We start from the raw sequence: 14,431 nt of genomic DNA on the forward strand, positions 1-14,431 counted from the left end.
CTAGCATTTCTCAAGATGAATCGCTGGTTGTTACATTTGACTTACAAGTCGCTTCCGATAATAAATAAATAGCTTAAATGAATGAAAAATAAACATGAAAAATAAAGGCAATTTTAATTTGACAGGTTATAACAAAAAGAAAAACTATGAAATCTAATAGTTTAATAAAAAGTCTAGCCTTGAGATATAAAATTGGCCGAAGTTGAAAAAAATGCTCTTTCTATCCAGTATCACTTTGTATCTGTTCCATACTCAGTATCTATACTAGGCTGGTAGGCTCCCATACTAACAGCAGGACACAAGACAGACCCGTCAGACTGGTCTAGTAACCGCTTGGTGCCGCCTGTGGGAGAAACGCGGAAGAAGAGTTCATTCAAGGCGTTTGGTGATCCGCACGGACACACACGTACGCGAGTTTCCCCCGGTAAACATGCTTTCGTGAAGCTTCTCCAATGCGCCCTCGCGTTTTCCTCTCATTCACAGCGGTTTCGAGTGGAGATGTCTGGACACACAGCACTGCATGGACTGATACTCTTATATTCAATTCACCCGCTCGTGCTCGCAGAGAAACCGGGTAAGTGAACAAAAACACGGCAGATGATCGGAAACAAAAGAGTCTGTTTGCTGAGGCGTCAGAGGTTCCCGCTGGAGGATTGTTTGTGTTTGTGTGCAACATGGATTTATGGTTGTAGTATATCATCGTAAGTAAACGTACAGTTGCTCCTGGGGAGTTATAATGTTTCAAACTTTGTCACATGAGCCTCAGATCCTGTTAACTCTTGAGCGCAGTGCGTTTCCTTCTGAGTCCTAAACATTAAATTCCAATGGATTCAAATACATATACAACACGCGCTACAAGTATGCTTACAATTTATGTGTTTAAGATTAGTTTCGTGTTGCATGTGTTTCTCATAGAAGAAAGTTGATATCCTTAAACTTTAGATATGGACGGTGGATACGATTTTTTGATGTCAAATTTGGCTCATTAGAAAATGTGCTGATTGTATAGCACATGCAGCGCTGACACAACATGTCCATAAGGACAACTTTCCCTCGAATCACTCTCACAGCGGGACTGTATGTGTGTTAGTCAAAGTGTCTCTGGATGGTCAAAGCAGCATCTGATCTGCATTGTGTAAAAACATGTATCTTTTGTCAAGGATTTTAGTACTGTAGAGATAACAGAGGTCTTTTAACACTGCTGGGATATTCCTTTAGGACTTTTTAATTCAGCATACAGTGCACGCATTACAGAGACGATAACACTGGAGTGGAGAAATATTTGGTAATTAAAGGAACAGTTCAGACAAAAAATAATTATTAAAGAAAGAACTTTTATTACTTTTTCTGTGTAACACAAATCGAGAAGTTTTAATGGTTGCACTTTTGCATACAATTGCTTAAAGTAGGGATTGAGGTTGTCAGGAATGTGAAAACATAAAAAAAAAACATTCATATGACTCACAAATTAATATTTTGATATGAAGAAAAAATATATTTTTACTTAAATCTGAAAGTTTTCTGTCCCTCCATAGACAGCTATGCAACTACTACTTTGATGTGTCAAAAAGTTAATAAAGAGATCGTAAAACTAATCCATATGAATTGAGGAGTTTAGTCCAAATTTTCTGAAGAGACACGATCACTTTATTTGATGAACAGATTGAATTTAGGCTTTTATTCTCATATAAACATTGCTCAGCACGCACAAATGAAGCTCAACCGAGCTTGCTTGACTTCATTGGTTCTTGCACGTCAAGCGAACATGCTTGAGCTTCCATTTACCTTAACTGATGTGAATCAACTGTCAATCAATGGAGGGTCAGGAAGCTCTAAGATTTCTTCAAAAAGATCTTAATTTGTGTTCCGAAAGTGAACGAAAGTCTTACTGGTTTGGACAGACATGAAGGTGAGAAAATGATGACATTAATTGTTGTGTGAACTATCCCTTTAATGAAGTAATTCACTCACTTTTGCTACCTTCTGAATTTTGTTTGAAGTCTTCACAAGGACTAACTGCATGGATAAGGGCATTAAGTACAATTCTCATTTTGTTTTCTATAGAAGATGGGAGTGACTAAATAATGACCAAATCTTTATTTTTGAGGGAACTATTCATTTAAGTGTTTCAGTCAAGGGTGAAACACTTCAGTTCGGTGTACTGCATAGTATCACTCCCCTTAATGTGGTCCTTCTTTTTGTATTGTTTATCCAAGAGTTATTACTTTGTGGCAGTATTCTTGCTAAGCACAGTGTTTTTGATTGTACACTCTTAAACATAATGGTTATTTTACTGGCATTAACGCTTCCATGAAGAACATTTAACATCCATGGAATCTTTCCATTGCACAAAAGGTTCTTAAGATTGGAAAAAAGTTTCATCAGATTATTAAAATGTTCTTTAGACTAGAGTTATTTTAAGAACTGTTCACTAAAATGTAATTTGCGGAATCTAAAAATAGTTCTTCTATGGCATCACAAAACCCCCTTTTAGAACACTTTAAGTGTATCTTAAAAGTGTAAGAGTGTAAATTGAATATCCTACAAGTGAACCCATAGCTGGTGCATGTTAGGAGACAGTCGGATTGTCTGTACATGCAGAACTCTCTCTGTTGTGAATGTCTGTGCTCCACCCTGGGGCAGACGATTGCCAGGTGTTCCTCAACATGTTGAAAGGACTGGTTTCAGATGCTCCACCATGTTTTTCCCCATTGGAATGAATGCAAAAGTGAGCTACAACCGCTTTTGGTCATTTTGAATAAATATTATTTTTGACATCTATTTCTTTGCTGAAATTCTTAATAAATAAGCCAAAATATTCTTTTAATGTGAAGTCGTTGTAGCTTAGTTTGTTTGCATGGCCATGATTAACGTGCTGTCATCCCTCTACACCTGCCCTGAGGTTTCCGTCCATCCAAAAAACGACCCAGCACGACCCAGCCCTACATCTGGATGGAGTTCAGACGCCACCACAAAGGCCACTGTGTGTCCGCGAGTATTTAGCACTGACGTAGTACCAGCTGAGGTCAAAGAAAGCATTTTTGGGTTAGTGTGGGCGAATGTTCCCTTAGAAAAACACTGGTGCTATTTATAGCGTTAGTCCTGTTTCATTCCTTGTGTCATTTAAGAATGCCTTCAATGTCACAAAACTCTGGGGTCTCTGAGTTTGTTATATGCATACATCAGCGCCAAGTTCCTGAGTGGCTGCTGGAGACTCAGCTGTCTGGAGGGAAAGGAGGAGTTGGTGGTGCCATCACAGGTGTGAGTGCCTTTACCATGGGAGACTGTGACATAACGGAGCCATAACATATCAGCGAACAGTAGTCTTGACAATACATGCACAAATGCGCATATACATGCTCTAACCCCCCAGCGTGGGAGCTCTTCACCCTGGGATCATCCACGAGACTTGTGTCCGGCAGCTGACATTTTCTAACACCACCTTTGTCACTGATCTATGGACGCATGTCTTCGCCATGGAATAAAAAATATGAAAGGTGTTGTGACTTTTTATCTCACAATTCTGACTTTTTCTCGCAATTCTTAGTTTATATCTCACAATTCAGACTTTTTTAATATAAACTCAGTCTGAATTACTAGATGTAAACTGAGAATTCTGAGGTAAAAAGTCTGAATTGCGAGATGCAAACTGACAATTACGAAATTCATTCGTGCGATCTAAACTAGCAATTGTGAGTCAGAATTGTGAGATATAAACTCACAGTTGTGAGGGAAAAAAATCTGAATTGTGAAATGAAAGTCGAAATTACCTTTGGCTTTTTTGATTAAGTGGCAGAAACAATCTTCCATTACTCGTATTTAGAAATCGTATTCCCTCTCTAAATGTGATGTATTGTCTTTCTTCTAATTACAAAACTTTTAGAGGTTTCTTCTGGTGCTTTGACTTGTCTTAAGGGTATGCATGCATGTTGAAACAATGAGTTAATTAAACTTTAATTAAACTTGGTTTATGTTAGGTTGACATGCATTGGCTTGTTGAGTTCATGCAGTCTTTTGTTGCAAAAGAATCAGACAATTATGTGCACTTGGAGTCTGTCTTGCCATTACATATCAGGCTGGATTGCTGTTTGATCTTCAAGAGAGAACGGGTCTGAGGCTTGTATGAATATAATATTGTCTTTTAAAATTTGGGAATAAGCTTTAAAAACTTGTAAGGTGTTTTTTTTGTGTGTGCCATTATTGGTACCAAACTGAATTGCAAAAATAGTGAACATAAGAGACTTAAAAGTACTGAACATTAAAATGTTAGTCTTGTTCTTCCTGGGTCTGGAAATCTCATATTACTTTTTACAGATGATGGCTGTGGTCATTATGTCCTGGGCCACGAGAGTGGTGTCCTCTCCTCCAAGAACTACCCAGGAACTTACCCCAACAACTCCTGGTGTGAATGGCAGATCCGTGTACCCATCGGCCACACGATCATCCTCAAGTTTGGAGACCTGAACATGGAGAAGAAGGACTGCGAGTCAGACTATTTAAAGGTTCTAAAAGGATCATATGGGGCGGAAAATGGTAAGCTGTTTCAATCATTTATGCGATGAACATGCTGCTTGCATTATGCCATTATCTTGTGATTTCCCTGCATCAGGGTTTCCTTGATTGATTAATGGAAAGTATGATGGAGTAAGTGGTTTCTGTTGTCTAAGTTTTGTTTGTATATTGCTTTTTGGCAGCTGTATTTGAATTTAAAGGTGAAGTTTGGCACCAAACATGATGATGGTATTCAAACAGGTTTCTCAAACCTCTATTGGTTGGATAAACAGATCTAGTCCTACCCCAATCTGACCCGTTGTTTGAGACAATATTGCTGTTTTGGGCAGAAACAGAATCCTGTAGGAAACAATTTAAGTCTAGTTGTAACATTTTGTGCAACCATATTGTGATATAGTTGAGCACATGCTCTTGAGTCAGTTTAAACTCCTCTAGATCACATTACTGTGAGTAAACATGAGTAAAGCACTTTAAATCAGAGCATTGCCATGAGTCGGCACCAGTCACACATTGATAAATTTACTGTAAAGCAAGAGGAAACCACAGAGGCCAGTGTGTCAGAGGATGTTTTAGAGATTATGGTGAAATGTTGGCAATTCTGCCTGTTTCCTTAAGGATAATGTCACTTGTTATCTCCCCTTTCTAATATCTTTCTTTTCGAATGAGCTTGCTGATTTTGCAATTTATTGCCATAAGTGTAATTGCAGATGAACTCTGCTTCATTTCTTTTTGAAAAGGAAATGTGCACAGATTCTGTACTTATGCACTATTCCTATTCAAAAAGAAATGAATAGCTTTGCAAGTTTTTCAAGTACAAATGCATTTCAATTAATAAGGTAACGAGACAATTCAGAAGTCAGTCATTTATGAAATATTTTCTTGAATTAGATTAGGTAAATGTCTAAACGGTTGCCAAAATATGACCATTGGTTATACCCAAGGGTTAAATTGTGCAAAAATCTTCCAGAATGGAATTTTGGTACCTTTGATAAAAATGAATAAAAATGATTACCAGTTTTTTAATTAATTCAATTTCCTGTATTTGCCAGTGTTTTTTTTTTTTTATCCATTCCAACATTCTGAATTCCTTTAAAGTTTAAAAATGCTTTAAAAAAGGCAGACCCTGGTAGAAGTGAAAAATTCATCAGTAGTGGGTAATTTCACTTACACTGTGGTACAGATGTAACCTGGGGTTATATATGGATTTTGGTGAGAACAGTGATGCTTTAACTGATCTCTCCAAAATCCATATATAACCCCAGGTTACATCTGTACCACTATGTGAATGAAATTACCCACCTACTGTTTTGTTAATTATGGATGGGGAGGGAAAAGGATATTGTAGCGCTTCACTCAAAGTGAATGGGCTGTTCTGTTTTATTAGCCTATCATCTTTCAGGTCCCCTTTGGTCATCCTGCCCAGAAAAGATTTATTGCCTTTCTTTTTGTGCACCCATAGATTATTAACTTTGGAGATATAATTTTCCTATCTACATTGAAATGTTGTTCTGATAAACCAGAGCAGTGGGTGTTTTTATTGAAGCCAGAAGCATTGAGTTAATTAACAGCATCAGAAGAAGAGCCTGGAGGACATGCATCTTCCCACACTATGTCTGGTTCCTCCCCTGCCAACCCTTGTAACCACAAACGCTGTCATGGTGTCAGAGTCGAGCCTCAGCCACATTCACTGATCAAAGCGTCCTGCAGTGGAACGACTGGAATTCCTCTCTGAGCGATTCTTAAACAGCAGTTGAGAGACATGCTTTGTGTTGGTGCAGAGTTTGACACTTGTGTCATTCACACTTCTTAGTGTGTTGACCCTTTGGTGCGTTCGGTCATAATGTTTTATAGGTTAAAGTGTTTTGATTTTCATCAGAGCTTATCAGAAACTCATCTGTGTTGGGACGTGTCATCCTTCAGTCATTAGATCATGTCGTAAATTTTCCTAAAAAACACAATTTCTGTATTTTTGGTTTCATAAACGACTTCTATACCTTTCTTTTATGAAGACTAGAGACTGTTGATTGAGAAGACATTCAGAGTTAGCTTCAGAACCGTGCCTGATTATTTATTTTTCACATTTTTGCTAAAAAAAGTTTGCTATAAAAAACATTTTTTATTTACTTTGACATTTGACGGTTACATTTGTGCAAGTATATATTTATTTATATACGTTTATTTATATAAAAAATTTATAAAATGTATCGGCCAACTCGCTGTTTTTTTTTTACTCTTACAATATTTTTTACAAGTTGACTGGTGTTAATTTTGGTCTGACTTGTACCTCACTGCTAATATCTCAGTATGATTCTAATTCCTAATCTTTTATTAATTAATAATACATTTCCTTCCATTTCACCTAGTGTACTGGGAGTACTGCGGAGGTCCGATGCCCAAGCCTACACAGATTCCCACAGACTCCAGCGAACTGACTGTCCGCTTTCGTAGCAGCCAGCACATCTCTGGAAGAGGATTCCTGCTGTCATACTCCACAGAAAACCACAAAGGTATCTTTAATTTAAAAGGAAATGTGTGTGTCTTCTTAACACAACTTTGTACATGTTTAGCTTCAGCTCTCTGGAATCCAATATTCTTCTTGTCTCTTGGCCGACCCTCATGTTAACCGCAGTGGGCCCATGCTGTGGCTTGCCCCCTTCCCTCCTCTGGATGCTTGCAGATCTTTTACGGATGTTTCTTTACAAGACAAGTTTGAACAATATTAAAAAAGCAATATTAGAAGTTGATCCAAAAATGAAAGTTCTGTCACAGGGCATATCCTGCAATGAATGCCAACACCAATTTTTACTCTAATTTGGCACTTGGTGAGGCCTAAATTTAACACAGAAACATAAAAATATAAGTTTAAATTCAGCCTTGGTTTATAAAATGTGCTTGACAGTCTGGGGTCATAGTCTGTGACTTTGTCATGTGAGCATGAGTGCGGTTTATATCTATGTATATGTTTCCATCCCAGACATGGAGGTGCAGGAAGTAGGTCTGTCATCCTGTTGTGATGCTTATGTCCTGTTGTTCTTGTTTTTGTTGAGTCGGAGGGCCTGTTTCCTTTGTGGAGACTTATCATCTGCTCCATTTTTACCCTCATTGTGTGTCCTCCTCTGCTTTCCTCCTCAGAGCTGCTGACATGCTTGGACAAAGGCAGTCATTTCCCAGCATCAAAGTACAGGTGAGAGTGAGTGTGTGTTGGGATATAGACGGCTTAAAAAGTTAAACTTACACAAGTTGTTGATATAGCTTAATTTTTTTTTCTCTTTTGACTGTATGGTAAAAAAAAAAAAAAAATGGCATTTAAATAGTCAGAATAGCATTGTGAATGTATGAATATAATTAAATAAATAAATATATATATATATATATATATATATATATATATATATATATATATATATATATATATATATATATATATATATATATATATATATATATATATATATATATATATATATATATATATATATATATATATATATATATATATAGTGAATATTTTGTATATATTGCCCAGACATATCTGAAACTATTCCTTTGAAATATATCCAAGCCACAAGACATTACAAAATAAACCCTGGGCAGTAGTCACAGTTTTCCAGACTGTATCTCATCGCATTAGTGCTTATAATTTTAGTTCCTCACTCAGCTATTATCAACACACTATCCATTGCTTTATCTATAGCCGTCATCTATAATTAACTGACATGCTGTAAGCAGATATTTGTCTTTGTTCTCGCCCTGTGTAGGACGTACTGTCCGGCCGGATGTGCAGCGGTGACGGGAGACGTGTCTGGGGACATTTCCCTGGGCTACAGACATGTGAGTAGCGTATCATTGTTTTCCTCAGGTGTGGGTGGCATGCTGCAGCTCATTTCGCATCCGCAGAAGAGCATTAGCCAAGCTGAGGGGTTATTTACAAGGCCGACTTGCATCCAAGCAGATGCTCAGCGGGGTGCTTCCCAAACAGGTTTCAGACGCAACAACTCAGCCAAGAAAAGCGGCTGCTCTAAGCAGATTTTCCCACAGGTGCTCAGGCCTCTAGGGCCTTCACAGGGAACGTTCAGCGGGCCGGCAGTCGGGGGTGGAATGCACTAATGGCTCGTCCCATTGTCTGTCAGGCATTTGTTGTGACAGGACTTGTGTGTATGAATGTGTGGATACCCCAAGGATACGCAGTGACAGATCATTTGTGCTGGCTCCATTGTTCTCCCTGGTCACTTAGTGGGCAGTGAACTCTGAATGAAAGGCGTTTATGTAATTGTTCATACCTCTCCAGCGAATCGGGGTCAGAGCTTTGGGTTACTTGAGGGATTGGCCGAGCAGCAACGGCTAGTTTGATGTGGAATGAATCATGTGCTTGGGCTTTGAGCTATAACTCAAGATGTTAAGGGCTTTTCTGAAGGATTTGCATTGTGGTAAAATCTCTTCCTGTTTGTGAAAGCTAAGCTGGTCGAGCTCTATGTGTCACTGCAAGTTCTGGTTGCGTTGAATTTGTGAGGGTGATAAAAAAAAAAGGCCTTTTCATTTAAATCGAATGTTTGTTGCATGTGCGTAGCTTAACCTCTTAAAAAACAAAAGTAGAGTAGAACAAACCTTGCGGATCATTGTGAGAAGGGAAACTGTTGTGTTGCAGTAGCAAAAATACTGTCAGGTACAAAAGTCTGAGACCACAAGTGAAAATGCTTTTATTTTGCATTTGATGCAGGTTTTTTTTATGTTATTTGAATATGACTATGTGGTTTGAGAATGGTCCAAAGTGCATTTTGTAGAAAATCATATAAGAAAATCTGACTTGTCGATGTCACAAATCTGCAAAATACTTAATTTTGTTCATTTACAGGTGGTCTCAGAGTTCTGGACCCCAACAATCACGTAAAAATAAGAAAAAAATATCTACAATGTAGTTATGATCGGAGAAATACATTTTTGATATATACTTATAGTTTGTAGTAATTAAAAAGTTTAATACTTAAAACAATAATAAAGGTTTTTTGAAAGAAATTCATACTTTTATTCAGCAAGGACACATTAAATTAATCAAAAGTGGCGGTAAAGACTTTTGTTTCGTTAAATAAAATCAAACTTTCTAGTCATAAAAGAATCCTAAAAAATTTGTGTCCACAACTGTATTCAACATTGATAATAGTAATGAATGTTTTTTTTTTGTGAGCAGCAAATCGGCATATTAGAATGATTTCTGAAGGATCATGTGACACTGAAGGCTGGAGTAATGATGCTGAAAATTCAGCTTTGCACCACAGAAATAAATTATATTTTAAATATATTCAAATAAAAATGATTATTTTAAATTGTCATAATATTTAGCAATATTACTGTTTGTATTTTTAATCAAATAAATGCATCCTTGAAGAGCATAAGAGACTTCTTTTAAAAACATCCAAAATCTTACCGATCCCAAGATTTTGAACAGCAGTGAGTAAATAGAACAGGAATAGACTAAAAGATGTAAAACACAAAAGAAACCACAAAATGCACATTGTGGTTGTGGGAAAAGTCCAGAGTATCAGAGCGTGACTATCTCTCTGTATTGTATTTTACTAATGATACATTTCCACTGACTAAAGTGGTGGTAGGAGGAACGCTCTCTGCTTTAAGTTGTCCTAACCCCTGTCACGGATCACAGATTTTCAAGAAAGACAACAGACACACGGCTGCAGGCTCAATACTCACACAACAGGGTCTTAACCGACAATGGAAGACAAGGGCACGCATTTCCACCCTGCTGCCATCTGCTTTGATATGCGAGTGTGAAGGGCTTTAGAAAGAGCCTGAGCGATTGATTACTTCACATTGGCTTTTGTGTAGATCGGGTGGAGCAGTGGACTCTGGGATTACAGGCAGATAATGCCACCACAGTGAGGGTGTGGATCTGCCCACTAAAGCCATTCAGCAGTCACTTCAACACACACACACACACACACACACATTTATTCATTATTTTGCCACCTTAATCTCAGTTCTAGGTTCGTCAATACTTTGTAAGACTGAATGAATCATCTGAATGAAATCTGTTTGAACAGATAGTGCCACCCTCTACTTGCAAATAAGTGAAAACTCTCTTCCTGTTAGTGAAGAAATTGTAGTTTAAGATAGTAAACAGTTTACATTTTAATATAATATTTCACAATATTACTGTTATTTTATTTTATATATATATATATATATATATATATATATATATATATATATATATATATATATATATATATATATATATATATATATATATATATATATATATATATATATATATATATATATATATATATATATATATTTATTTATTTATTTTTTTTTTTTATTTTTTTTTTTTATTAAACAATTACAGCCTTGCTGAGACTTCTTTCAAAAACATTACAAAAAAGTTACGACCCCAAACTTTTGAATGGTTTTGTTGTCAGCAGGAAGTTTCATTGATTGTTGTGTAAAAACTGAAAGGCTTCGTGGCTTCATGCTGTGAGTGAGGAGATTTGATTCAAGCTCATGTTCTCTCAATGAATTAGCCAGTATGCAAAGGTCTTTCAAAGGACGATTAAGAATGAGGACTTTGTATTTGCATAAAGAAGCTACATATGAATGACAGCACCGTAGAGTCAGTTAATAAACAAGCATACAAATAACCAAATCAATGAATAAAACGTGCGCTTGCTCAGTTGCTAAGGCCAGCATCACTACTATTTCGCATTGCGTACTTAAGCCGCCTTTCCGCTATCTCTGACTGATGGCAGAACTGTGTGTAGGTTGGATCATATACGTATGACTATGAAGATTTTCTGGTTCCAATTTGAGCTCCAGATGTTTAAATATTTTGGCTTTGGTGGCTGGAGTGTTAGTCTCAGATGTCATGCCCATGGACCATTGGCTGATGCATATGGCACACTTAACTGGAAACACTTCAGGATTTTCCAAGTCGTCATCTGATTGGTTGAATACTACAGGATGTCCGGGAGACATTTGTGTCATGTTCTTTAATGGTCCACCTGGAAACAAAGATGCTGTGACTCCGAACCCCCAAATGGAAGAAGCAAGCCAGCTGTCATTATAGGGTTATTATAGGGTCATCAACTTTACATTGTCACGCCCCTAAACATGACGCAGAACAAAACGAACTGTGATTGGTTGCTTTACATGTCAGTCAGATGGCCTCTGGGTGGTCCTTGGCCAATGAAAGATGCGATGGAGTCCAGACCTTCTGCCATCAGCTGAGGCTCTTGCTACGCAAGACTACTAGACTATATGCAACTACCAGACCGGATATAACTTAGTCTAACCAAAACTAAGCGCTGAGTGAGAATTACCAGTATTTTTCCTCTAAAACATTCTTTGAAACACTATTTCTGTAAAATGTGTGGTTCTGGATAACTTTGTATGCAACAAATTTTACATTGATTTAGCCCTAGAAAAACAACCATATGTCTTTTAGACATATTGGCGGTCATTTGTCTTGTGTGGATATGTTCATATATTCATCATAAGTGTAAATACATCTTCATGACATGCTACTTCCACTAGGTAAAAAAAAGCAATTATTGCATGCGAATGTCGGAAATAGTGTAAAGGCAGCTTTAGCTTTGATTATTTGTATTTATATACACTCTCTTGCTCACTCACTCACCAGTGTTAAAATATTTAAAAAGATTGTTTAGGCTTATTTTGAAGGTGGAATTGAATATCTAAGGGTGCGTCTTAATCAGCTTTGATCAGGAAGTCGGCCATTTTAAGGGCCGTCTCAATCGTAAAATTCTCTCAGTGCACTGAAATGTTCACTCCCTAATAAGTCTCACACAATGCACCATGAAATCCAGGGAGCATCGATGCTCACTATGTTCCCTTAATGGAAGTTCTGAAGCTTGAAACATAAATCATGTGAGCCAACTTTCAATGTGTAGTCAAGGTCCTGTCCTTACAATTAGTGTGCACGAGATACTGGTTCACGACCTAGGAAGCTAGGGAGCTGACTGAGATGCACCCGTAGACTTGTGGTAGGGCTTTTTTTTTTACTTTGCTTGGGTGCTCTGTGTGGTTTCTTACTAGCCAATCACATAGCAACTCATCAAATGAGTGTGTTGCATTGCGGTAGTGAGTTTTGCATGGGACAGCACAACTTTAATGTGTCATAAATCAAAGGTAGAGACTGCAGCAGTTAGATAGGGCTGTATTTATGGCCCTGTCTGGAGGAGGCATGTTCAGGTTAATGAAGCATCTCAGTCTGAATGCAGAGCAGCTGTTTCTGCTGATAACTCGCAATACGTCTTTTGTAACCTCATCACAGTAATGATTTGCAAGTGGCTAATGGGCTCAGTGTTAGAGCATCTAACCACCTTAGAGACTGTACGCTCTTCTCTGTCTTGATGCCATAGTCTGTCATTTTACTCAAGCTTTTTTAAGTGGCCTTTTTTTTTCTCGGCAGTATTTTTGTAATTCATTTTATCTTCATATAGGGGATGAAATGATAGATGTTGTTTGTTATTATTATTATTACAAATTATTTGATGAATGATTGTTATTTTGAATGACAATCAATGATCGTTTCTGAAAAACATCTTGGCAGATTGACCATAAACGTCACAAAAATCTGCTTAATTATGTTCTTAATGTGAACACGGGATGTTTTTTGTCATATTGCAGATAAGCAAGTGAAAAATTCCAGATATACACATTCCAAAATGTTTGACTCTGTCAGGGTCAAAGCTTAATATTACAGTTTTACAGTGTTGAAAGATCCTTTATCCCACTATGGCTGTTACCTGGCTTAGCCTGTTAAATAAAAGGGACTTTAGAAAGGTTATTCATGCATAGGCATTTACTGTGACAAAGCGCTAGCATTAGCGCCAGTAGCTGAGGAATGCTAAACATTTCCACTGGCTGCTACAATTACTGTAATTGCTGCCTCACGACGAAATTATAAAGCCCACCACTGTCAGAAATTTTAAATTAATCTATGTTGTGACTAGAAACATGCATGCTTAATGTTCAATGGTGGTCTGTCTTAATAATTATGAAATACCAGAGCAAACTGAATTAATGTCTGTGCTAATAGTGTTCAGATTTGTGTTTTATGGTACTGTAGCTGACACTGTTCACAACATCAATGCACTATTAATCTTGTCAATGAAATGAATATCACACAGATGATTTCTGAATCATTCAGAATGATTTTTGAAGGATCATGTGACACTGAAGACTGGAGCAATGCCTGAATTCAGCTTTGATCACAGAAATAAATTATATTTTAAATTATATTATAATAGAAAACATGCATGTTAAGTCTTGCAGGCCAGTCTCGGTCTATCCCTTCATTATTGTGTCTGTCTGAGTGCTCTCTGTACTTTCCATTTCAGACATCAGTTTTGTGTAAAGCAGCAGTGCATGCTGGGGTCATCATGGACCAGTTTGGAGGACCAATCACAGTGGAGGAGCGCCGAGGGCTCAGTCACTACCCTGCGGTCAGAGCTAACGGCATCCAGTCAAAAGAGTGAGTTACTGCAGTGGTTTCTGTTGTTTCTTTATGATAGAAGCTTGAAGCCTCAGATTTTATCATGATTGCCTTTATATTTTTAGGTGGGTTTGACATCAGCATGTGGGCTTTCCTTGTACATGAAAAGAAAAAAAAGTTGACAATTGTGCATTTACTTTGGAAGTCTATGGGGCAAAACGCAACTGTTGCCTCATAGATCATCCATCTTAAGTGCATTTCTGTCAACATGTTTGTTTGTTGTTGTAAATTTGCCAGGGAAAACGGTTAGATTACAGTTAGAAAAATTTAAATAGTCTGTCTTACAAATTCCCCTGACAAGTCATAACATGTCTTAGTCTGGTGCTTCAACTATAACGGCTGTGGCTGAATGTGACCTTGGTCTGTTCTCTAGCCGTGCAGCAGTTATTA

The 14,431-nt window shown here is 37.5% G+C and overlaps 1 protein-coding gene across 1 annotated transcript in view; it reads left to right on the forward strand.

Annotated features, from left to right (window-relative positions):
- The first annotated feature begins 294 nt into the window (after positions 1 to 294).
- The window catches only part of dcbld1 (discoidin, CUB and LCCL domain containing 1), a 30,398-nt gene continuing 16,261 nt past the window's right edge, over positions 295 to 14,431 (forward strand). The window contains exons 1-6 of the mRNA XM_081378759.1: positions 295 to 574; positions 4,315 to 4,533; positions 6,876 to 7,019; positions 7,645 to 7,696; positions 8,271 to 8,343; positions 13,887 to 14,020. Of these exons, the coding sequence (XP_081234885.1) occupies positions 499 to 574; positions 4,315 to 4,533; positions 6,876 to 7,019; positions 7,645 to 7,696; positions 8,271 to 8,343; positions 13,887 to 14,020 (698 nt within the window). The 5' untranslated portion in view covers positions 295 to 498. The remainder of the gene's footprint in view (positions 575 to 4,314; positions 4,534 to 6,875; positions 7,020 to 7,644; positions 7,697 to 8,270; positions 8,344 to 13,886; positions 14,021 to 14,431) is intronic.

The sequence above is a fragment of the Scardinius erythrophthalmus genome (genome assembly GCF_964197995.2).
Source record: "Scardinius erythrophthalmus genome assembly, chromosome: 11".
In the NCBI taxonomy this organism is placed as follows: Eukaryota; Metazoa; Chordata; class Actinopteri; order Cypriniformes; family Leuciscidae; genus Scardinius; species Scardinius erythrophthalmus.